We start from the raw sequence: 27,112 nt of genomic DNA on the forward strand, positions 1-27,112 counted from the left end.
AGATTTTTGTTTAGTCTATTAATTTACTTAAATGAATGACTTAAATGCATTTTGTTTACATAATCCAGAAATCAGTTAAAGCTCTGTATGAATGTGACATTATTTACAGGTAACCACAGTGAAATAATCGGACTATTTTATTGTACATGCATGAATAATTATAGTATTTTTTATATTTTATAAAATTGCATAAATCCTAACATGTGGGTAAACAAAATGGTGTAGGTTTTCTTCATAATGTAGTGGTAATAAAGTAAAATGTTGTTTGTATCTATCTCGGCAACGCCATCATGTGATTGACTTGATTATAATGTCTTTAGAAATAACAGTTATCCATAAAAAAACATTGATAGATTTTATGTTCTTGCATTATTAATAGACTAAGAAAATAAATCCCATTCAACCTTTAATTAGCAGATGATTAGTGGGTTGTACCTGTCTTCCCTAATGTAATGTGATTTGATGTTGTCACGTGTATTGATTGTCTTCTTAACATTGATTTGTAGCAATTGCCTGCTTTTTAAATGTTACTTTAAATGATGCTGACTTATTCCTCCAAGCTTTTATCTAAGCTGTTACACAGTTTCAGCTTTCTCCTGTTCGAGTTGTGGTTGCTGTATTATATGGCACATTTGGGAAAGGGGGGGCTGCATGAGAAGAATAAAGACTCAAATGCAAATATGATCCAAAAATTGTACATAAAGTTAATTGCTGACAGTGTGCAATAATAAAAACTAACCTCAAACAAATTCATTCAAACATGTTTTATGTAAGTACTACCCGAGATCAACAGTAATCAAGCACATTTATTTAGGATTATTCAACATATATGAGCACCAAACTAATAAAAGATCTCACTTGATGTGTTGTTGTTGGGGCGACTGTGGCTGCGAGGGAGTGCGGTCGTCTTTCAACCAGAAGCTTCTGGGTTCGATCCCAGCCCATGTAGTCAACATGTCGATGTATCCTTGGGCAAGATACTTAACCCTGAGTTGCTCCCGATGGCCAACGGTGTGTGAATGTGTGTGAATGTTAGGTCCTAGAGCAAGATACACTGCTCTGTATGAATGGGGGTGAATGACATGTAGAATGTAAAGCGCTTTGAGGGGTCTTAAAGACTGGATAAAGTGCTATATAAGTACAGTCAATTTACCATTTGTGACAATTTAATTAGCAGAAGCTATTTGGCACATGGACCAGTCACTTGCTTTGCTCACTTTTATTCATGTCTCTGTCAAAATGATTTATACATTTCGTATTCAGAATATATATTTGTTTTCCATGACATCCAGCACTATGAGAAAGTAGAATTATGACCCAACATTTTTTCTGATTTTGTTCTTTTTAAAGTACTTACAGCATTGGATGAAAATACTGATAAATATAAATAATATATATTTCGTTTTTTTCTCTAAAGTGAGTAGGAAGCAGTTTATTGTAATAGCAGGAAAAAGGACGTTATTCAAAACATGATTTCCCCTCCAATCACCTCAAATCTCCTCTTGTATAATGCATTTATTTCAATATAATGCATGTTCTTTGCTACAGTGCTACAGGGAAATAGCCTATTTGCTCCTAAATTGCCCTCTTGCAGCCAATTTGAGCTAAACAGTAGTGTGTAGTGGTGACCAATGTTGTGCCGGTTTAATTCCAGCAGAACAGTGTGTGAGCCACAGTTGGTCCTGACCCCATCTAACAGGCACAGCAGGACACACATCCGGTCAATGGAGTGGTCAACAGGACCGAGGCTCTTATTGAAACACTGCGGCTCGTGTTCAAAGGAGCCGACCTAACGCACATATTAACTGCACTAAGTGAGCAGAAGAACTCTTTCTTTCCTGTGTTCTCAGTGGAGTCTATCCTGCGAGGCTCCGGTAGTATCTGTATGGATTTCAATTTAGGGCCTCGCCTTTTCAAATTCCATCAGTTCCATCTCTTCCACTTATACATTCTAAACAGAAAACGCAGGTGGTGAGGAAGAAAATTTACTCGACTGCCTCTGCAGGAATGAAAAAAAAATAGTCAATTGAATTGAATTGAATTGAAGTGTAACCAGAGGACTAACACAGTATATAAGATGTTCTCAGATATCAGTTTGATGCTTGGGATTGGAGGGCGTTCTAATACCTGAAAGCATATGAGGCTCAATTCTTCCCTCAGCCTGAGTCAATATTAATAAGGTTTGATCTTTATCTGATCTCTTCACCCCACCAAGGAGAATATAGATGAGATCAGTGCTCTGTTTGAGCAGCAGTTCAATACCTCTCCAGCTCGATAACACACATCAGGCAGCCCGAACAGGATATAGCTTCACTGCAAATAGTTAAGAAAAATCGAGGGTGGCATTTTGATTTGGGCTTCTGCAGCAAAAAAATTGAAATAAATGCTTGCTCAAATAGCAGCGTGTCTCTTGACATCATTCGGGAGCGGTTTGGCTTGTAAATGTCAAACACCTGGTCAGCTTAGTTGTGAAGCAAATACAAACACATGCCGGAATTAGAGGCTTTACAGCTCTAACATCTGTAGGCTGATCCCAATCTGCGTGTCTGTCCTCCTCTTTTAGATTTAGACTTCTGCAAGGCTGGGCAGATGAGAAGCCCAGACTACCACATCCACCCCCAGCAGCAGCAGCAGCAGCAGCAGCAGCAGCAGCAGCACCAGGAGGAGGAGGAGGAGGCGCTGTGCTCTGGACCGGCCGCTCACGTCCACAGCCACTACTCCCTGGGCGTGGGCTCCGACGTGGACACGGAACCGGAGGTGGACCCCTCTCCGAACCACGGCCTGCAGCACATGTGGATGCGTGGGCTGAAGTCCGAGCAGAGCTCCTGCCTGACGAGCCGTGCCAATTCCGCCCTGTCCCTCACCGACACCGAGCACGACAGGAAGTCCGAGCCTGACAACGGTGAGTGGAATATTTCTCTTCTAACTCCACACGGGGATTGATTGCCCATCACTATGCAAAGCGCAAAGGAGATTTAAGCTTGGCGGATAATCTAGCGCACGTTTGATGATTCATTTCAACTCTCTATGGAGCACTTTCAGACTTAATACCCGATGACATCACAGAATTGAGTTTGAGCACTTTTCAAATATAAGGCTATGGCTTTGGGGGTTAATGGGCGTCTCCCAATTGGAGCGTCAGTGGTTTGATCCCAAGGCCTTGCAGTCAACATGTCAATGTCATGATACTGAACCCCAAAGTGCTCCCGTGGGTATTGAAGTGTTGCTTTAGTTAAAAACGTCAACTAAATGACAGTAATCCAATAACTAATACTTTTGGATGGTTAAGACCATAGGACAATAATGTATACATTTTGAAAATGGTTGTAGCTCCCCTTCAAAGAGAGGACCTTTTTTACAAAATAATGCAACGAAAAACAACATAATATTATATAACTTTCAGTTCTGTAATTTAGGGTTGGGTAGAGTTGATCTTTTGTAAATATATGGCTTTCGCTCAGAGGGAAAATGGGCATCTACCAATCAGATGGTTGCTCACTTGATCCCTAGCTCAGTCAGTCAGTATGACGAAGTTTGCTTGGAAAGATACTGAACCCCAATTTGCTCCCTTAGGTCTATGGTTCTAAAGTGTATGTAATTCGCTTTGGGTACAATCTAAATAAGATGTGATGTAATAACCAATATTTTTGATTGTCTTAGACCAAGCTGTAAGACTTTTGAAAATGGGTGTCGCACAAATTCACAGAACATACATTTCTCACCAAATAATGCAACAAAAAACATCATGCAACATTAAACTTGATGACATCACAAATGTAAGTGCTATCACTTTTGGATTGGGAGAGTTGTTTATGAATATAAGTCTGTGGCAAAATGGGCAGCTACCAATCAGATGGTTGCTCGGTCGATCCCCAGCTCATTCAGTCAGAATGACGAAGTTTCCTTGGAAAGATACTGAACCCCAATTTGGTCACTTAGGTTTATGGTTCTAAAGTGTATGTGAGTCGCTTTGGATAACATCTAAATGAGATTATTATATATTTTTGGGTTGTCATAGACCAAGCTGTATGACTTTTGAAAATGGGTGTCGTTTAAAGGGAAGATATTTCTCAACAAATAATGCAACGAAAAACATCATGCAACATTTAACTTGATGACATCACAAATTTGAGTTGTATCACTTTTGGATTGGGAGAGTTGTTGTTGTTTATGAATATAAATCTGTGGCACGAGGCACCTATCAATCAGAGGTCAAGTGTTCTTGGTCAGGATACGGAACTCCAAATTGTTCCCGCAGGTCTACGATATTGAAATGTCTCGAGGTTGCTTTGGATAAAAGCATCAGCTAAAAACATGTAATGCAATAATCTTTGGATTGCCTTAGACTAGAACATTCCTCTCCAACAAATTCAACAAAAAACAACATATACATTACATTGCCTCTGGCAATTACGTGCTTTAAACTCTCTGTTTTTTAACTAATGCTAATGCATCAGTTCGTCTCTCTTTGAAAGCTCTTTGAAGTGGCTTAATACAAAATAATATGCTATTGGTTTTTAGTCTCTGAAGTGAGCTCGTATTGGAGGTGAAGCCGGGGTCGACTGGGGATAGAGCATCCACAGAATATGGCTCGGAAAGGATTGGATATCCATATGAAGTTGAAGCATGTTTTGGTTTAAGGCTTGGTGGAAGGAAGAATTGTAGGGGTCGGGCTTTCTGACAACCGCCTCTGTGGGAAGACTATAGCCTGGAAGGAAGGAGAAGTTGAGAGGCGGGGGCGAAGACATGGGGCCAACTAGAGAAGAGTCTGGGATGGTGCCAGCTATCTGTCTTGCACTGCTGGGCTTGGCTCGGCTCCCCGCAGATGGAAAGTTAGTTAGAGGTGCACACAAACAAAGACAAAGCTCTCCAACCCATCCCCAAGGGCACTGTCTGTTTATGTGCCGCAAAAAAGGTGGAACATATTCAGAGGCTGACAAAAAAGACGGGTAATAGAGAAAGACTGAGAGGGGAGTAAAAGAAAAAAAGAAAATTGCAGAGGGGAAGCGTAAGAGACGGGGAGAGCTAAAAAATGCTAATGAGAGAATATAAATGGTAATGTAATGGTATAATTAGAATGAGAATAAAGGGGAATGAGTGGTTGAGGGTAAAACAGGTGAAGGAGAAGCTGGTTTCGAGCAAGTGCTAGACAAAGATGGAGAGAGAGGGTGAGGGATGAGACGGGGGAATGGAAGGATCAGTGAGCCAGGGGGAATCAGAGAGTTTAGGATGCACTTGTTTATGTTTGGGATGCACCCAGGGGTGCTGTTTAATGGCACCCGGATTGGACATGGAGTCAGCCTGGTGCAAAATCACAAGATGGAAGAGGCACGAGCTAAAGTGAGGGAGTGGGAGTGCTCGCAGCATTACACAGTAATCAATTTGTGATGGCTGCGTGCATATGGTCCAAAGTTATTACCATTTGAGATGAGGCCTCCATCTTTATCCAGGGTCAGAATGAAAGCTGGAAGAGGGAGAGGGGTGGTGGTGGGGGGGGGGCAGATGCAGGCAAAAAGGGAAACAGAAGCAAATGAGGACGGATGAAGTCATAGGAGTGAGAGGCGAGGATTTAAATGTTCAAAGCATTCGGCTTTACTGCTACAATGCACCAGGAAAGCCGGTGTATGTGCGGATTTCATATGTCACATGAAGAGCTGTACTCTTCAAACCTTGACACAATCTGCCTCCGCTCTTCCTTTTCGCTCAAGTTGCGCCCTTCTCTACGTGTTATCTTAACTGGGCAACCTTTTTTCTCCCCCCTCCCACCACATTTATGCTCATTCTCTCCCTGTCCATCTCCCGGCCGACACGTGGCCAGGGGTGTTCATGCGTGGCATCCTTTAATAGGAAATGCATCATGGATGTCACATTTCTCTCCATCAGCACACCAAAGCCTTGCACGCCCCTCTGTTCCCGGTGATAATGAAAGTTAGAGCCACTTGTGAAAAAAAATGACGGTGTAAAGGGGCCGAAATAAAAAAAAACGTCCCCTGCCAAAATGATAGTGCATTTTAAGTCGGACCGACCTTGCACTCCCTTTGTCTTCAGAGCTCGCCCCCCTCCTCCCACACATTAATGATGTCAGCTTCAAACTGGCAGGAATCCTTTTGTTCCTGGTCTGATTGAAGCTGACAAGTCAATTTAGTCAATGTGTCAGTGTTGTGTGTGTGTGTGTGTGTGTGTGTGTGTGTGTGTGTGTGTGTGTGTGTGTGTGTGTGGTGTGGTGTGTGTGTGTGTGTGTGTGTGTGTGTGTGTGTGTGTGTGTGTGTGTGTGTGTGTGTGTGTGTGTGTGTGTGTGTGTGTGTGTGTGTGTGTGGTGTGTGTGTGTGTGTGTGTGTGTGTGTGTGTGAGTGAGGGAGGGAGGGAGGGAGGGATTGAATGCGAGAAAGATTGAGAGAGGGAGCCACAGATTAAGAAAGAGTAAAGAGGTGAGATATATTCGGTGTGTGAGTGTAACGTCCGTTTAGCTGTCTTTTAATATGTGTCTGTGATGGGTTGATGCATGGGGGGGGGGGGCATGTCCAACTGTGACACCTCCCTTGAGGAAGGCTGTAGGCATTGTCGAGCACCCTGAATTGACGACAGTACGCCGTTAGAGAGGAGATTGGCAGAAGAAAGACTGAGTGTAGTTCAGCTGGAGTTTACTGCTGACACACACACACACACACACACACACACACACACACACACACACACACACACACACACACACACACACACACACACATACACTTCATGGCCAGAAGTATGTGGACAACAATTTGTGTCAGATTTGAATATATTTAAAAACTGTTTCCAGAAATATGGAAGCACACTTTTAGAAACTGATCGGCCCAAAATAATGAAAACAGCAGTACACTTTCATGTGCATTAAGGTGCTTTGGCCATACGTATGTGGATATGCTGCTACTACTGCAATGCTGAAGGTATAGTTTGACATTTTGAAAAGAACAAGCACTCGTATTATAACAATGTTGCAGTTTAACAGAAAATCCTGACATTTATAGCATAGTTGTACCTTGACATGTGACCAATCTCAAAAGTATATCACAAAATGAATAGACATCCCCAACCTTTTTGGAAATCAAAATTATTATTTGCATTCCTCCTTTATCTATTTATATTTTAGTTATCTAAACGGGTAATGAGTCAAAGTAACGTCGGGGAAGGGGAAGCTAATTTAGCTGGTGGTTTAGCGGAAAGCATTTGAATTATTCTTCCCATATTCCAATATTTAAGCTTTTGTTGATTCATGTGACAACGTTCTGAGAAAGTGTTATATTACCTTAAATACCAGTGACATCAGCCTCTGCTTTTGATAACCCTTCCTTGTGTAAATTGATTTTTTACATAATGTATATTGCGCTGACTCGACTGATGTTTTATTATTGTGTTTACTGTTCAACCAAATACCCTATCTTATAGCTGTACAGGGACTTAGAATTATTCACCATCATCACAGCCTGATAATAAAATTCACTGTTGATATACAGGTGCAATAGCATCTAAAGAAAATTTAGGAAATGACATTAAAGGTGGGGTAGGTATGTTTGAGAAACCGGCTCGAGATCGCTAGAATTTGAATATACACAACCGGAGAAAATCTGCCACTTCCTTACAGAGCCAAGCATCTTATGCACTTATGGTCAAATAAGTGCATTCACTCTTTTTTACAGTTCGTGAGATGAATGGCGCTGCATGGAGTCCACCATAGAGGTGTATGCTGGAGTGTACCCACTTAGGTTCACTCTAATAGAGTCATTTAAATGTTGATCAGTCAGTCGTGTTCTGTATTTAGATTTCATGACATGCATGTCAGAAAAAGCTGCTTCAAAAAGGCATGTAGAGCCAAATAAAGCAGACGTGTTCAGTGCTGCTTGGTGAATGTTCTTATAGTTTTCTGGGTCTACAAGGCTCCAGAAATGTTGAGAGTTTTACTGAGACTTCAGCTGAACATGATTTTGGAGATTTATAACCTCCATCTCCACAGGATTGACACTGAACAGTTCAGCCATATTTTTCATCTTCTTCTTCGTCTTGACATGACATTATAATTGTATAGGTCTAGCCTCCCTATATCTGTGTGTGAAATTATTCCATACTCAAAACCTAAAAACTAATACTTCTGCAGTCTAGCTGCAGCTTCTAGCTCCGGTCTTCTGTTAAAAAAAGGATACTGAATGTCTTGAATGAGGCATCACACACATGACTTAAGTCTGAACACAGCAGACAACAGGAGTATTTACAACAGCATATAACAACAAAAATAGTGCATGTGGGTGCACACTTACATTCTCTGTCTTACTGTTACATGAATCCCATGAATGTCTGAGACTAAGTTATCTTCATCATCTCAATCAGTGATTAAGTGAATAATAAAGTTTCTATCGGGTCACTGTCAGCCTGTCACTCATTATTTTCGGGAGGGGGCGGGGTTTGGAGGAACGGAGAGGAGACGGTGATCGCGGAAGCTTTCCTCCTGCCTTCACAAACTTTACACAAGTATTTATCAACTGAAAATAGCAAGAGGACATTCATACTCTGCAATCCAAGACTTGATTGAATCCACCAAAAACCTGACATGACGATAACGAGTGTTTTTCAAAAAACACAAATTCCTCCCTGTTAGGGTGACCAGATGTCCCACTTTGCGCGGGACTGCACAGCATTTTCCCGACTTTTGGTGCGTCCCGCAAATTGAGACGCATATTTCATTTTGATTGGCTAAAATGGTCAAGTGTTAACCAATGAGAGTAACTCACTCACACACCCCCCCCCCCCCCCCCCCCACCCCCCGCCAAACAACAACAACGAACGCAGGCGACGCAGCAGGTTATGGAAAATGGAGGAAACTGAAACTACAGCTAAGAAGAAAAGAGGATGCACATACAACAAAGACTGGGAAGACACTTACCCGTGGGTGAAGCCAGTGCAGGGCGACTCTCAGAGAGTTCTTTGCAAGAGTAATTTTTAAATTTCACATGGCGTTGAATACGACGTAAAAAGACACCAAGAATGCGATTCTCACAAGAAACGTGTCGCTCAAAAAGAGACATCCCACTCTATGGAGACATTCCTACTCAAACCAAAAAATGATGGTCACTCAGACAAGGTAACAGCAGCAGAAATAACCAGTGTTTACCATACAGTGCAACACTCCCATTCATACCGGTCAAATGACTGGGAACAAGCTAGCGCCGACCATTTTTCCAGACTCTGAGATAGTAAAGAAAATGTCATGTGGTCGTACAAAAGCAGCGTCCATAATAACAGATGTGCTTGCCCCTGCCTCTGTGGAGAGTTGTTTGACAGAGTCAAAGACACCAGTGGTTCTAGGTGACAGAAGGCCCACCTGCTGTTGCTGTGATGGACAAAACTGAAAGCTATTTTATTTGATGTATTATTATGTTTCTGTTCCCTCCTGGCCAGTGTTGGTTTTATTTTATCTATTAATTTATGTTGTGCCTACTTGTACAGGTAATACACTAGTTGAATTAAGAAGATGCATTTCTAAACACTTGAAGTGAATAATGCCTGCTGCCTTGGTTAGCCTTAGTTTACTTTTCTTTATTAAAAAACTGCATTTTGACTTCACTTTCTGCTCTGTTATATATTTGTTACGTTTTTTTTTCGGGGGTTGGGGGGTGCTGTTGAGAGGGTGTCCCACATTGTCCCACACAACCATACTCCTTGTCCCACATTTGGTTTGTTGGGATCTGGTCACCCTACTCCCTGTGTGTCTCTGAGCCGCAGCGACACGGACTGATTCAGAGCGGGTCATTCTGCTGTTGGTTCTGTACTGGTGTTGCTGGAGAAAGCAGACTGGTCCATGTGTGGTGTCGCTGTGCCGCTGCCACGCCTGTTCCGTGATCACTGTCACGGACCAATTTGATATTCGTGTGACATAAAAAATTCGAAAATAAAAAAAGTTAATGTCCAGTGGCCGAAAAATCAAGAAGCAACCTTATGCTATAATCGATAATCGAGCGGTGAGCTACTGAAAAGCTGCCCGCGAGCTACCGGTAGCTCGCGATTGACGTGTTGGAGAGCCCTGTTAGAGTGTGTAGTGATTGACCAATTAGAGACAGAAAAGGGAAGAAATAATAAGCAAATAATAATGATTTAAAAAAAATACATAATACCGAAACCAGGCCCCCTGGCCCTAAAGTGGTAGGCTATTGATTAACTTTAACAAAGGAACGAGGACGGGTGTAACTCGCAACATGTCAATATATTCCTATAATCAAATGTTTCAATGGAATGGCATTGATTGAAAAATGTAAAATGAAATGCTGAGAGAGAACGCACATAGCGTTGGTGTCAGTCCTCTGACTTCCTGCAGTGTGGAATAATTAAAAAAGTCTGCATTAACTTTATTATCTGGGTTACAACACAGAGTCCTATAATGAGATGCTAATTAGCCACTTTTTCATTAGTTTAATCCTTTGTAGATTTACTCTAGGCTTTTGTCTATCTTTTAGCCTTTTCACTTTCATTCCTCAACTTTTGGGATTGACACTTTGACATGTAGCAGACAGTCTCCTGGTTTTACACGACTGCACTTTTTAATACATCGTCCTCCGAGCTGAAAATGATTTTTAGGCAACTGCAAACATCAGTCCAGTGAAAGGCTCCATCACTCATTATGGTAGATAACTCTCCATGCTAGATTGCAAATATCTGTGTAATTACCACGGCGTGAGTAAGCACTTAACTCTGATTGGCCGGAGGATGTCAATCTTTTTCTTTCTTGACAACTCCCTTATAACTGTCTGATCACAGCGCTAAATTAATACACTAGAAAGGTTGGAGTGTTCCATTTCCGCCCAACACTGCAGATAATGGTTTGAAGAAAATGGGTTTTCAAATTGCCTCAAACATTTATAGTTCCCGTGTTAGCAATCAGCCCTTTTAATGTAGTAGTGCTGAACAAAATGGATGTAATCCCTCTGCATCAAGATTAGCCCACATCTGTTGAGCTGACCTGACTGTGACACTGTGTTACTGCTAAGTGCAAATAAGCAAAACAACAGGACTCAAATACATTAAAATACAAAAACAAATGTTCTTTCGTGTTCATTTCTATTTGGTATTACCTTCCTTTTCTGTTCAGCGGGCTGATATTTGATGAATATTTAAAAGCAGGATGTTGCTAAATGAGTATTAAAACCTAGTAATTCGAAGAGAAATGCAAAGGTCATCCTCGCTAATTGTCAACACACATGAATATATTTACACTTGACAGCTTGTGCCTCTTGAATTCAATTTGAGCACACTCATTTCTCGAACCAAATCTTCGTCCAAATATTAATTCCTTTGTTCTTGTGTAAAGACATGCATTTTTCAACAGTGCAATTGTCCATGGTGGACGGCAAACCTGCCAAAAACGTGCTAGTTTTTGCTTCTCAAAATCAAATGTACTCCTCTTTACTCTTTCACAACTTTTTAAATTGAAAACAGTTGGGATTTGGACTGTTTGTTTTTGGGCAGACTATGAAGACGTTACAAAAAGCTCTGAGGATTCAGATTTTTGCGACAAATCGCAAGGAAACAAAATGTTCCCTGCTTTGAATAAAAGTTTGAAAATAAAAAAGCAGAGCAGATGCCGGCCAGGTCTGTACTTAATAAATGAGGTATATTGCCCCAAAATAGATTTCTGCCATTAGACCTTCGAATAAAGTCATTTATAATACATTTCTCATAGCTGTTGCCCATGCCTTGGAATAAGACAAGCATGAATGTTACCTTAAACATAAATGTTACGGGGCGGCCATAAACAAGGTAGTACGGGGGCCTCGGGGACCGCACAATGTCATAGAGGGCCCTCATATCTTTACAGACCATTATTTTTATAATGATGTGCCAAAGTTTTACAGTGGAGTTTGGGCAGGCTATGTTCAAGTACGTGTTGCACAAGTTTGGAAAGGGCGTTGAGACAAAGGATGGGAGAGTGGAGTGAGGAACTGACCTTGGGCTTTAATGAGCAAGCATACGACGTGGAGAAAGACAAAGAGAGAGCGGCGAGAGGATGGGAAGACAGAGAGGCTCGTCGGCGAGCGAAGACATTGCACAGAATATTAGAGTCATCTTCAGAAAATCCTTTGACGAGCTTAAGCTGCAATACGGATTTTAGTTTAAGCCAGCAGGAATTCAATACTTGTTAGGGCGATGTCTCATATTGATGAACTGATGGAATCTGGTGAAATAGCAACAGGTGTTACACAGAATTTAATTTCAGATGGGATTCAGGATTTCTCTACTTTCTGATGAAATTCTGACATTTATTAGGCAACATGGAGTGTTAATTAGATAGTGAGGGAATTAATGTTTCTCGTTAGTTCCCTTACCCAAAAGTGTCAGACAGGAGCATTTGAGCGATGCGAATAAAATGGGTTTTATTTGTTTCTACACTTTTATTTTTTTTTGTGTGTTCGAAGACAAAAATCTGCTTTTGGCAGTTGTGATAACCTCAGTGGAATCAGGACTCTACAATTCACCGAGAGATAGAGACGTCTGCAGATGTTACACACAACCACACATATGGACATGAACAAAAGCCACAGAGTGTCTCCTCTAACTTCCCCGGTGTGATGTGTGTGCGTGCAAGCAGTGGTCTAAGTGGCAACACCAGGCAAACAGCAGCGTACTCTAACTTCCCTCTTGCCTTCCCAAGGCCCTGGGGGTTTTGCAGGAATGGATTTGTCTATTAGCTCGTAAAGAACATTGCTCAGTGCCATATCGATCATCCGAGCTGTAACGTTTAGGGTCTTTAAGTTGTAGAGTTGATCTAGTGGTACACGGACTCCCCTGGCTATTTTACCAGAGTGAGAGATGATCAACTTAACCCCGGTGCTGCACTTGGCCAGAGGAAACGCGATAAACACGTCCGCCGGAGCCAGAAACCATTTTTATAGAACCGCCCATCAGCCAATCGAGGAGAGGCTACCATGAATCCGCCAGGTGCCTTGTTGTAGCAACAGGGCAATCGTGTAGTTTTCCTCTCTTTAATAGCGGTCTCATCACATAGTTAGCCATGCGGGCTTGTGTTCCTGACAAGCTGTCAGAATGTTGGACCCCACCCTGTTGTACTAATGATGGACCTTTACAGCTCACTGAGCCACAGGAAGACCTACTGGACTGTGCTGCGGGTTGATGGGGGTTTACACGTGTGTGTGTGTGTGTGTGTGTGTGTGTGTGTGTGTGTGTGTGTGTGTGTGTGTGTGTGTGTGTGTGTGTGTGTGTGTGTGTGTGTGTGTGTGTGTGTGTGTGTGTGTGTGTGTGTGTGTGTGTGTGTGTGCGCGTGTTGTGTGTGTGTGTGTTGTGTGTGTGTGTGTGTGTGTGTGTGTGTGTGTGTTGTGTGTGTGTGTGTGTTTGTTTGTGTGTGTTGTGTTGTGTGTGTGTGTGTGTGTGTGTGTGGTGTGTGTTGTGTTTCGTGTGTGAGATAGAAAGAGAGAGAGATAATTCTCTGTTCTCTCTCTCTCTCTCTCTCTCTCTGTGAACGCTAAACGCCCCTCCTTTATCCTCATATGGCTGCCATGGCAACAGTCATCAAATCAGAAACATCAGCCGTCGCTTTCAACTCACGCTGTCCACTGGCTGCTTACAGGCTGTCTGTATACATAAACTGTGTGATGGAAACATCACAGGGTCCAACCGCTACGTGCCATTTTAATAAGCGGCCACATGCTGCACACAACTCCACCAACACCTACATGGCAGAGGAGGAGAGAGGAGAGCACATTTTTAATAGGCTGGCTTAAAACAGTTTTTTAGCTCCAAGCGGAGTATTAAAATGAGAGGAAAACATGGTGAGTGGCACATGAATAAGCTTACAGCAGAAAGGAACAATAGCCCTGAGAGTGTACCGAGAGATTAGTGCAAATCAGAGTGTTCTGCACTGGGGGAGAGAGGCTGAGAGGGGGCGGAGGTGCCTGTACTGTATGGACACACACACACACACACACACACACTCAGATGCCCATACAAGCACCTGCTGTTTTGTGTTCTGTGTTTGTGAAGGGTCAGTGGGGTATATTATTTTGAAGGGATGGTAGAAAAAACTCAGCTTGATTGACAAGGACATGGTTGCTATGGAAGGGAGGAGGAAATCGCATTTATACAAAATCAAAATATTGTCTTTGTATGTTCACCTGAGAGGTCTCGGAGCAGGCGGAGAGAAAAGACATCGGCTACTATGAAAAAGGTCCCTATAACACCCAAATGAACAATTATGTAGGACAAAAAAAGTGAGCAAATCATGGGCTTTCTATCCTGCACAATACCATCCTCTGTGTGGATGAATGGGACCTGTCGCAGAGCAGGCTTCTGCCTAGCAAAAAAAAGAGCTTGTCTGAATAGCAAACCTACAGGTTAATTGTTATTCTAATAATCACAATTGTCATCAACGACTGCATCAGGATTTTTAATGCGTTTGCCAAGAGGATGTCAGCGATCATAATGGCAGCTTCGTGGTTTCCCCGCCATTAACAGTCGCTGCCATTTTAGTTTAACTGCTTGTAGTAATAGCTGCTCCTCCGACGCAGCTGTCGTGAAACTGCCAGGGATACTTCTGCCCCGGTGCCAGTGTTAAAGGCTGCCTTCACAGCCGTGGAGCCAGTAGTAAAGGCTGTTGTTACATGGCATGGTGCCTGAGCCTGTCAGACCTCCAGGGTGTGTGCACCACCTGTCATTATCAGCTCTCCCGGCCTGGCAGCCGAGGACAGCTAATGGTCCACTGGGTCTCACCCAACTATCTGCTGACCAGTTCGAGTGCTGCTGGTGGGACGGCTGGACACCTGTGGGAACACATGCCTGTGTGTGTGCAAACAAATATGTGAACACACAGACAAGTCATGCGTCGTGTAAAGACTTCGGCACTGTACAAGCTTTCTGCATTTATATAAACAAATTATGTAGGAGTCTCTTAAACCTGAAAGATATGCCAGCAAGGGGTACAATTCCACTGGTTGTAAAAAGAATATAGATTAAATATGGACTATAGATTAAATGATTAGACCTGCTGTTGCCACATGTTAGACCGATATATAGAACTCTATGAAAAAATAAGTTATTGATGTTCATTTTGTAAATGATGGTCCAATTTGCATTCAAATATACGATAGAGCCGGGTTTGCTTCATCAAAATATGGCACAACTATTTGTATTTTCTTGTTATAAAGGCTGAATTAAAGTAAAGTGATGTAATAATTTTATGATTTGACTTCACCCTCTAAGTCTTTATATTTACATCACTGATGATTATTTATCAACAATGTTATTGTGAAACTAGTTTGTTAAAGCACCAATGGTCAGTTACACAATACATCCCTTTTTTAGGGCATGGCTAGTTTGTGATTGACAGGTCGCTAAATCAAATCAAATCAAGTTTTATTTATATAGCACATTTATAAACGATTTTTGGTCGAGCCAAAGTGCTGTACATATAATAAAAATAGCCTACAGTAGAGACACTTTACAGCAAATACAACAGCACAGATTGTTCAGAATATCAGTATGAGAAAAACGACACCCTCTGTCCTTAGACCCTCTGTCCTTAGACCCTCACATCGTACAAGGAAAAACTTCCAGAGAAAACCCACAGTTTAAAGGGGAACATGGGAGAAACCTCAGGGAGAGCAGCAGAGGAGGGATCCCTCTCCCAGGACGGACAGACGTGCAATAGATGCCGTGTGTAAATCGAAGAGATAATACATTTGACAGCATATAGACCGAATGTTAGGAAATGCATGTGTCTGTAATAAGAAGATGAATCCACGAGGATGTCGGCTACAATCCTGAGGAAGCCATCAGGGAAGCAGGATGACGAGACCCAAGGCAGGACCACAGAGACAGGTTCAGCCACGACCCGAACGTCCACGACTTAATCCAGAACTCAGGATAGAGGATCCAAGACACAGGACTACAGCAAGAGGATCAGCCTCGACTCCGGATCCCGGCGTAGATATAGATACAAAACAAGAAGAAAGATTTGGCTGGGTTAATCGGAACAAGAGAAAACACAGACACAGACAGAGAGGGAAAAGGTCATTGGATAAAAGCTATTATTGATAACCCTCTAGAAAGATCTCACGAACTTCCCCACTCAATCTATCAAGACCCGAGCAGTTCTATTAGATATAGGATAAGAAACAGAGAGAGGGAGCACAACAACCTATCTCTTCGTCAGATGCACTCCCTAACACATGGTGTTGTCCGGTTTTGGTACTGTACTTGTTTTGTCTCAGAACTGTAACCCTTTCAGTGTGTTTTCACTTCATTAAAAGTCATTGTAACATTTCGGATGGCTACAAATGTCTTGCACAGTTGTACTTAGCTTCACTAGCTCATGCCACTTCTGGTTCCCAAACACAAAAATGGAGACAGCCAAAATGGCAAACTACAAAGTCTTCAAAACCGTCCACTGTGACGTGTGGGTTATAGCAGAAAGCAATACTTAAAAAAACATCTCTACAGTATATTGCTTTTCTACTCATTCAATGTGTCCTGGGATGGACTTATTCTACTCTTGAGAATTGTCTGTGTGATTTATTGGAATGGAAAGCAACCTTTGTCACAGACAGCTTTTAATTGAAAAAGCCACATTAGGACATTGAAAAGCCATTAATTGTTATGGTTAATTAAGGTAAACATTAAATGAAGAGAGTTTTAATTGGTTTCTCTTGATGAGGGTAGGGATTTGGGGTGACCAGAATCTGCATATGTAAATACTACTACTATACTACTCATACTACAAACTCCTCGAGGCCTTGGCTTTACTCGCTCTGCCATAGAGTCTTCTCTGTGTTTCTGTCGCTCTGTTTATTTCCCTCTGATTCTGTCACTGTCACCCTTTGCACACAAACACACCACCAACTCACACACCTTGGCCCAGCTGTCGCCAATACAAATGGGATGTTTTTGTCGAGTGACATTGATGTGATGCTAAATTCTAAACTGACGCTCCCTGAAGAGATACATTTGTAGAGATGAAACCTGACAGATTGGCACAAGGCCTGGGCAAAGGCTAGGCAATCAGGCTCAGAGATAGAGTGGCTGCGTTTTAGGCAGCTAAGGAATAGCTTCACTTCAAATGTCAAAAGTGCAAAGTCGAAGTACTATTTGTCAGTTACCACAGAAAACCTAAATAATCCTAGGAAATTTTGGAAAGCAATACAATCGATATCCACCAGTGAGATCCGTAATGAGCTACCTCCGTGCCTTACTACAGCATCTGGTACTATATCGGACAGGGCTACTATGCTAAATTGCTTTAATGAGCATTTTGTGTCCTGCGGTTCTATGTTTGATTCTGTGACTAACTCTGCTTCTGTGAACACCCCAATCCGTGACTCTGAACAACGTGGTTTGGAAAACCCTTTCAGTTTTACTCCTTTTACTGTTGATGTTGTTCATGAAGCATTATCTAAGCTAGATCCTAGGAAACCGGCTGGCCCGGACAACTTAGAACCTTTCTTTTTAAAGATAGCTGCAGATTTTATTGCTCCACCTCTTACTTCTCTATTTAACCTCTCCCTCAGCACAAATACAATTCCAAAAGTATGGAAGTCTGCTTATGTCTTTGCTAAAAGGAGGGGAGGCAACTATTTTAAATAACTATAGGCCAATCTCTAAATTGTCAGTTCTGGCTAACGTGCTCGAACGCCTAGTGAGTGAACAGGTAAAGGAGTTTTTATGTACAAATGACATCCTGTCTAAACATCAGTCAGGATTCAGAAAGAAACACAGCACCATCACTGCCACAATGAAAGTGGTAAATGACATTACGAGTATTTTAGATAATAAGCAGAGTTGTGCAGCTCTGTTTATTGACCTTTCCAAAGCGTTTGACACCGTTGATCATCGCATCTTAAAGCAGAGGCTACTCAGTATTGGCATATCCAGCCTTGCAGTGGGGTGGTTTGTGAACTACCTCTCTGAAAGGTCCCAATGTGTTCATTTTGATGGACTGTCTTCTGAGTGGTTAAACATTTATAATGGTGTACCACAAGGTTCTGTTTTAGGACCACTTTTATTCTCCATATATATTAACAGTTTAGGTGAAAATGTGGATGAAGCTACTTTACATTTTTATGCGGATGATACTGTGATGTATTGTGCAGGTCCCTCCATTAAAGAGGCTGGTGTTAAATTACAGGCTGTTTTTAACACTATTCAGACTCAGCTCTCTGAATTAAAGCTTCTTTTAAATGTGGATAAAACCAAGGTAATGCTCTTTCCAGAAAAGATACCAGAGCCTGTTTTAGATATTGTAACTACGCAAGGAACTAAACTTAAAGTTGTTGCCTGTTACAAATACCTTGGTATCTGGCTTGATGATTGTCTTTTAAACTTCAGGTCACTAATCTGCTTAAAAAGCTGAGGGTTAGGCTAGGTTTCTTCTACAGGAACAAGTCCTGTTTCTCATTTTAAGCCAGGAAAAGGCTAGTCACTGTGACCTTTTTACCTGTGCTGGACTATGGTGATTTGATATATATGAATGCACCTGCCAATTGCCTGGAAAAGTTAGATGCTGCGTATCACAGTGCTCTGAGATTTGTTACTAACTGTAAAGCACTTACTCATCACTGTACCCTGTATGCCAAGGCAGGTCTGCCTTCACTAACTTTACGGAGGCTCAGTCACTGGTACATGTTCATTTATAAAGCCATGTTGGGTAAACTACCTTTTTATATCTGCTCCCTGATCTCTCGACGAATTGAAAGTACGTATTGCCTGAGATCTCATGATGTTGTTTTATTAAATGTGCCAAGTGCTAGGACTGTCTTAGGGAAGACAGCTTTTAGATGTGCAGCTCCACTAAATTGGTACAGGGTACAGTTTTGTAAACTGTACCCTGTACATTATGTTGTATGTCATCCTTAGTGTTGTTCTGTTGTTTTTATGTTACATGTGTAACTAATGTCCTGCAGGACACCCTTGAAAAAGAGATCTTTTGATCTCAAGGGACTTTCACCTGGTTAAATAAAGGCTACAAACAAGACATCACCTTCATATTTACAATATATGGAATTATCCCATGGCCCTCAACATTCAGGTAGGCTGCGTTTACTGTATAAATAGCATTTTAGGAGGATGTTGGTTGCTATGATGAGCATCGATGGGTTGGATTGACCACTTTCAAGATTCATTGATATGCTGTCACACTGTGGTAGGGACTGCAATGTGAACATAAAACATATCTCAAATAGTAGAGTCTTATTCCTATTTTACTCATGTCCTCTAAACAGCTGCCACCTGTGCCAGAGGAGAGGGTGTTAATAGCGCACCCAATCACTTAGATAGATAGATCACCCTAACACCACATAGATAATCATGCTGCTAAATAAATAGCTTCTTAAAATGCCTCTGAATGCCACTAAAAGCATGAGCATGTTTATGGGTGACACGGGAAAGAGAGTGGAGGTTTAAGGGAGAGGGGGTGGTAATGAATTTGAATTGTGGGGCATGAGGTATGTGTGTGTGTGTGTGTGTGTGTGTGTGTGTGTGTGTGTGTGTGTGTGTGTGTGTGTGTGTGTGTGTGTGTGTGTGTGTGCTGTGTGTGTGTGTGTGTGTGTGTGTGTGTGGTGTGTGTGTGTGTGGTGTGTGTGTGTGTGTGTGTGTGTGTGTGTGTGTGTGTGTGTGTGTGTGTGTGTGTGTGTGTGTGTGTGTGTGTGTGTGTGTGTGTGTGTGTGTGTGTGTGTGTGTGTGTGTGTGTGTGTGTGAAGCGAGCAGACAATTGGACGGCTGCGCGGTCACTCGGTCACCCTGCTGCAGTAGGAAAGCTTCTCATGGCCAATGCAGGAGTCTTGCCAGTGTTCCAAAAAAACTGAATGCGTAACACAGTCCAAACAGATGCTCGATGCCATTTCCAGATAATGTCTACGTGCGTGCAGTGCAAATGCGACGGACCTGAGTTTATGTCTGAATGGATGTGCACAGCCTGTGCATGTCCGTGTGCTTCCGAGAAAGCGTGCACTTTGAAAGCATGTCTGTGTGTGAGTGTATTTTGTTCCTAACAGATGTTTTTCCCAATGTGTGTGTATGCTACCAGCTGCATCAGATCAACACAAGCCGGTGTAGTGAGTCTGGCCAATGTGGATAATATTCAGTGCACGCTTTGGCCAATACTACACACACACATAACATTAAAGAGATAGGTAGAGCAAAATGTAAAAAAACACTTGCAGGCAAACCTTTACAACTTTAAAACGGACTCTAATAGTGAATGATTATTATTATGATAGTGCCTTTAAAAAGAAATTGTAAGCAATCATTAAAAAAAAAGCAGCAATGAGCATAATCTACTGTAAATGAAGCTAAGAAAAAAGGTGGTGGATGTGCGGTAGATCGGGAATGAATGGACTTCATATCACTCAAGGGGCGGTTCTGTGTTTATGTACTGTAGCTTTTGTAATAGCCTTCTTTTAACTAATGCTGCACTTTTGAAACCACAAACTCCCCTAGAACATCCATCAAGCTTTTCATTCATGCTTGAAACATAATTGTTTATATAAATAAATATATATATAGATTTATGATAGAAATGTAAAGTAATTACGTTATTTTCCGGCAGGGTTCTGCTTGAGGTTTCTAACCATTAAACGGTCCTTGGGGTGTGGTACTGTTGGATCATGCTTTGAGGGAAATGTAAGGTCTCTTAAACATACGGTCTAGATCATGATTTACATAAAAAGTGTCATAACTTCAGATTTTATTTAACGCCATATGAATGAATTGACTTGCCTTGATTCTAACCGTTGATTTTGCTAACGAAAAATGTCAACTGTCATAAATGTTATCTAGTGTAGTTAACGTTAGCACCGAGGGTTGGTTTGAAACCCTCTCACCGGCTGACTTTAACTTCATTGTTTTGAAAATCCTTACAAATATGTACTTGATACCCACATGACATCATAAGGATTAAAGCTGAAACTAAAGAGGAAGCTAAAGCTACATGGCCCAGGCAAAACGTTAGAACCCTGTTGATGAATAATGTAGACATGGAAAATAATAAAGAAGCACCATTGGTTTTGTGTTGACGTCTAGAGCTAGTTACTCCTACCTATATGACACAAATACTTACTTACATCATTTTGGTTAGCTTCCATACTTGGTTAGGTGAGACAGAGGCTAGATGCATATTTGTTTATTCTTTATACAACAGCATGTACTTATTTTAATGTTATATTTATTAAAAATATATATACCAATGTGTTTTGTGAACATTTTGCTATGATGGTTAATAATTTGGTACCACTTTACAATAAGACTACCCTTATAAAGGGTTTACAAATAGTTTGTAATTAATTTATTAATTAGGTTGTGAGCGCTTTATAAATCATTAATAAGCTTTTATAAGACATGAGATAAACAGGGCAACTTTGACCGTTTGCTTGCCAAATAGTGAGCCCACATTTATCTGTACTGCTAATCCTTATTAGAAATGATAGTAACTCATTAATAAATGGGAATGTGTTTTACACTTTACAATAAGGCTCCCTTTTGGCAACTATAAATGTTAATAACTCATACATAAATGGTCATAAAGAGATGCCTAGAAACATCAAGATGGATGAGGGGAATCAACTCAGTGAACAACATACCAAGGATGTTGGCTGATGAAGAAGACGAAGTAAGCTAGGTAGCCAATATAAAGCTTAGTCATCTTGCCAAATAGTGAGCCTGTGTTGATGTATGAAAACTACGATAGAACTGGTTTATAAATGGTTCTTAATTAATGATTAATAAAGTGTTTACAACCTAATTAATAACATAATTATAAACCCTTTATGAATCCTTTATAAGGGTAGTCTTATTGTAAAGTGGTACCCAGCTGGTAATACTGTAGATGTTGTGTAACAAGACCAATATCATAGGATTACAATACTGAAAAGCCATACTGTATGACAAATTATGTGTTGAATGTGAGCATATATAAAGAAATATGAGTCTAGGAGGATGTCAAGTAGGCTACTTTGCCAAATACTGATCAGGAGTGAGCTTTAACATAAGTTTAAATTCATTGTTAATTGGTAGTTAGGTAAGGCTGCTACAGTAGGAAGTTAGCTAGCAAAACATGCTAACGTTGGAAGCTGATGATGGAGCAGACACACATTTAAGTCATTCTTTACCTTTTTGTCTTCTGTTTTTGGTTTCGGAACAGCCAACAAACAGCTTGACCACACTGAGTATCACTTTTACCACGGCTTCATGCCTGACCTGCGTAGATACAGTTTCTAAACTTTGATTGGACACTCTTCTGTGGCAGGGGTTAAGCTAATACAGTAGTCCTTGTTTGATTTAATTAGTTCATTTTGAGTAAAAGTAATAGGTAGCATACACGCAACACACCACTGAGACTGTTATCCCATTCCCCTTTTGTCCATCTGGAACCTCGGGGTATATTACAATATCCTCAAGGATCTACAGATCGGTAGCTGTTAGACCAAGTGGATATGCTCCACCAATACTTAAGGTCTCCCTTTCTCCCTGGAGGAACTGGTGTTACATTCAAGGTACATTCATATATTGTTTTTCAATCTGCAGTGGAATAGAAGAAATGACTGCAGCTCTGCCTCAGCAAGGGAAAATCCCTGTACGATTTTGAGTCTAGCCTGTGAGATGTGTTGAGCGATGATCACCTCGGGGAAGCTTGAGCCCTGCTCCCTCGTAGCCGAGAGCGAGAGACAGATAATGGGTTATAAGGCTGGCAATAGGTAGATGCGGTTCTTATTTTTCTAGTCTTTTTGGGTCAGCACAGGAGATGGGTCAGCACACCAACAGAGTGGCGGAAACAGAGGCAGCATGAATGAACTAGAGATATATCGCATATGTCTGTCCTTGCCACCGGTTGCCCTCAGTCAAATCCTCGCCATTATGCTTTCACGCCTGATTTATGTGCAGTGGCTGATGTAGCAGTATGTTTTCTTACTGCTAGACAAGGCAGGAAACAGAAGGGTTGCAACAACTATAAACTATAAGAAATGTTGGAGCTGTATTTCAACATGCTATCCAAATAGCATCTTATTATCAATCTTCTTGGTTTGGACTTACTGCATTCGTTTTTTTCACTCATAGCCCAGGGCAATGCTTCCTGTGGTGAGATCTTGAGTGGGCCGGGCTTATGCAAGAGCTATAACGCAATTTTAATTGTAACCGTCTTAGCTGAATAGATATCCCTTGATATCTCAGGCAGAGGGAGGTAAAGAATTAGCGAGGGGGGGGGGGGGGGGGGGGGGGGGGGGCCAGTGAGAGGGAATTGTGTGCTACATTAGTAGAATGAATGCAGGATTATATGTAATGGCTGGTAATGTTGGCCACAGGCAAAGAGGGAAGACGAGGAGAGAGAGAGAGAGAGAGAGAGAGAGAGAGAGAGAGAGAGAGAGAGAGAGAGATATCTATAGATGAATGTACTCATGACCGATGTGTGGCCATAAGAGGCAACTCTGTGTGGAAAAGTTTATCACATTAGAAGGTTATGATTGCTTGGATGTAACAGTTTCTAATTGCTGCTGAAATAAACACGCCTGGTTGGTGTTGTTGCAATCATCGCATAATACTTTAATGACATGACATGATGGCTTGGGAGATCAAAACCTCTCCAGCTGAGATTGCTTCTCCCGCTAATTTTACTTCTACAAGCAATGAGTGGCTTTACACTCCAGCGTAGTGTACACTGCAATTTTAGAGCTTATTTTTTTGTTAGCTATTGACAGGGAAGGGCCGGAGCAAGGAGTTATAGTTTATACCTTTAGATTCTAACATCCAGCATCATACGTGCACATAGCTTTTGTTCATTTGTCAAGCCTTCCTTTCTTCTGTCCCTTCATTTCTCAACACCTCCCGGTATCATCAGCCACAGACTCTAACCACCCGCGGTGAATGTGAATTAACAGAGGCATGCTGCTCACAGCACCTTGCTTGCCACAGAAACAGATTCATCACAAAGACCTAGATACCGCCTTCTACCACTAATACACACATACACACTCACAAACTCACATTTTCACCCTAGAATAGCATCTCACATATCATACATCCATGGTGTAACACTCTTCACACTTACACTCTGTACTTTATGATCAGGGGAACAATAACAACGGCTACAGATTTCTCCTCTTGGCTTTCTATAAGATGCTACAGTGCTCTTAAGCCTCACAGGTTTGCGAGTTAGCCGCTATATTTCTCCCCTTTCCTTTTCTTGAAAACCCCTTATCCATATTTAAAAAGCATCCCTGTTCCATCTCCTCAATTGAAATGTTTATATATGAGTGGGAGATGCTAGAAAATCAATGTCCATTAGAAGTTGAAAGGGAGAGTGAGGCAGGTTTGCCCACAGGTCAAAGGTGTATTGTGGGATATTGACTAGTCCCTGGTGCAGCAGTGGTCGCGCTGAGAAAACACATCTGCACAAGTATTATTGACAGAGCGGCACAACCCAGCACCTCAGTAAAGTGGAAAGATACTTTATTATCCTCGTGAAGGAAATTCGTTATTGCAGTCAATACATGAAAACAGCAAACAGCAAAGATTTACAGGAAGCATTCATGTAAATCCAAAACAACCATTTTTACAGGTGAACTGTAATTGGCCCCTGAAGAGCCTTATTCCTTTTCACCTGCCATAGAGATGTTTCTGAATAAAGGTTAAAATGGCATTTTCCACCTAATTAAATCATCCAGCCTGGATTTTGCTCCAACTAACGATTTTTTGCCATTATTGATTTATCTGCCAATCATTTTCACAATTATAGATACATCTTTCAGTCAAGAAGATATCAGAAAAAACGCCTCAAACGCACCTTTGTTCAAAGAAAGAAAGACAGACATACTTTTATTAGAACTGAAAAAATCCAGTTCTTGACTGTTATTTACATTACACACACACACACACACACACACACACACACACACACACACACACACACACACACTGCTACCTTTAAGAGCTCAGATTCCCAAATGTACTACTGCTGACCAGCCACCTTTGTACATGTTATGTATAAACAGATTTTTAATTGCGTCTCCTACAGAAATCAATAGTTACTTGGATAAAGTGCCGCGCTCTATGTGGCGGTACAGAGGGATCATGCAATTTCCCATAACTGCTGCTACAGATTCTGGCTTGGCTGAATACACCATTAAACTACAGTGGACGGTGTGTTGGTGGGAAGCCAGTGTGGGATTGTGGTCTCGTCAGCAACTATTGGATGTTGGGTCACCTGTGTTTTGGTGGTAGGAGTCTGGAAGGGATGCTTTTTGTTCGCTGCCCTTATTAAAAAACAGTACATCAATGAAAAAGTCTACTCCCTCAACACGTCAACAATAGGAGCTGGAATATAGACAAAACAGTATCACACTGTTTTCTCCATTTTGTGACACGTTTTCTGAAAAGTTCATTTCAGTCACTGGGGTACACAATTGTACATTTGAAGGTACAAAAAGGACTTACATGAAATAGTACTGTGGTGTAACTGTATAGGTTAGTGCCCCAGGGAAAAGCGTTTGTGTTCTGATTCTTTTTTATGTGACTGAAGAGAAGTTATGGAAAGATATGAGGGGAAAACTGAGCTGTGGATCAATGTTGGTCAAAGCAGGTCAATCCTTGGATACAACTCATTGTCCATAGCAGAAAATACCTTATAAATAGACTCTTAAAAAGTTTACTTGGGAAATATTAACTAGTATATAAAAGATAAATAGCTTCACTTAAGGTAAGAATACTTTATTCTTGACCGTCTTAATTAAAGTGAAAAAGAGTGAGAAGGGAGCTATATACATAAACTTGCCTTGCCTTGCAGGCGAAAGGAGAACCCGTCACAAAGGGCATTTAAAGTTCAGCCAAATCAAGCATTAACCAAAAGACTCATTCTCTGGATTATTTAAGTCCTAATGGTGCTATAAATCCCAAAAATTAATTGAAGGTCTCTGCAGTTCAACTGTCCAGCCGATGTCTCACTCCGAAGTGTTCACCAATGGAGCATGTCAGGAACATGGTGATACAGCTATAGTTTTCACTGTGGTTTCAATTTGGTTAGGTTGATGTTGCATGAATTAGATAATTTCAGAAATCTGAGAGTTTATACAAAATATAACTGTCTAAAAGATCCTAGTTGTAAGCCCCACACACCAACATATAGGGGATAGGGGATAACGATTCTTATATCATCATATCATTTTAAACTCTCATTAGTAAACAACTCAACAATTCCTGCTATCATTTACAATATTAGATATTAAAAGGGCCCTTTTATGCTAATTTTAAGGTTCATCATTTGATTTTGTCTTTATTTTTTCTCATGCTGCTGCAGCACCTCTTTTCCCCCTCTGTCTGAAACCAGAGCCCAGTCTGCTCTGATTGGTTAGCTGACCAGCTCTGTTGTTATTGGTCAACCTCTTAGAGGTGACCCACCCCTTAGCTTATAACGTACAATGTGTTGAAGCACTAGCCAATAGGAGCGTGAGTGTTACAAAGTAATGTCACGATGTAAACAAAGTAGTCCAATGGAGGTGTTTCAGGCTGAGGGTTCAGTTTGTTTGCATGTTGAACATTTCCAATGCAGACTGCAGTGTAGTTACATTCCTTATGTATGCACACGTTTTATTTTCCTCTTTGTAGAAGTTAAGTATTATGACTGTCAAAGCTGAAACTCAGAATTCAGCCAACCTTTATGACAAAGCATTTCAGGGATCCACGGTGTATGTAAAACGAAATGAAATGACGACAAACACATTAAAGCAACAAGTAATTGCTTTGCAAAGGACACAAAGCATCCGCCAAAGCAAATGCTCCTCCACATGTTCTGGATGTGCGAGGAGGTGGATGGAAAACAGACTGGGGGCGTTAAGGGGTTGTGTGAAATAATATGTATAGCCAAGCTAACATTCTGCTAGCATTCTGCTCCCCCCCTCTGGAAATAGAGACTATTCAGGCTGGTTAGGCTTCTAAGAGCTGCCTGGAAGCCTGTCATTTCACATTAAAGTAGCCTAGCATTGCTGCTTTCATGGATTTAGTCCTCACTGGACAGCGAATTATATATGTATGTATAGATTTGAGATGGAAGGCAGACAGGGCTGTCTACCCATCCTACATTAGCTGTTATGTGTGTGTGGGT

At 41.4% G+C, this 27,112-nt stretch overlaps 1 protein-coding gene across 1 annotated transcript in view; it reads left to right on the top strand.

Annotated features, from left to right (window-relative positions):
* Positions 1-27,112, top strand: part of tenm1 (teneurin transmembrane protein 1) — a 195,427-nt gene that overhangs the window by 16,044 nt on the left and 152,271 nt on the right. The window contains exons 3-4 of the mRNA XM_034092269.2: positions 2,564-2,902; positions 14,020-14,029. Of these exons, the coding sequence (XP_033948160.1) occupies positions 2,564-2,902; positions 14,020-14,029 (349 nt within the window). The remainder of the gene's footprint in view (positions 1-2,563; positions 2,903-14,019; positions 14,030-27,112) is intronic.

This window comes from Pseudochaenichthys georgianus, chromosome 10, assembly GCF_902827115.2.
Source record: "Pseudochaenichthys georgianus chromosome 10, fPseGeo1.2, whole genome shotgun sequence".
NCBI classification, from domain to species: domain Eukaryota; kingdom Metazoa; phylum Chordata; class Actinopteri; order Perciformes; family Channichthyidae; genus Pseudochaenichthys; species Pseudochaenichthys georgianus.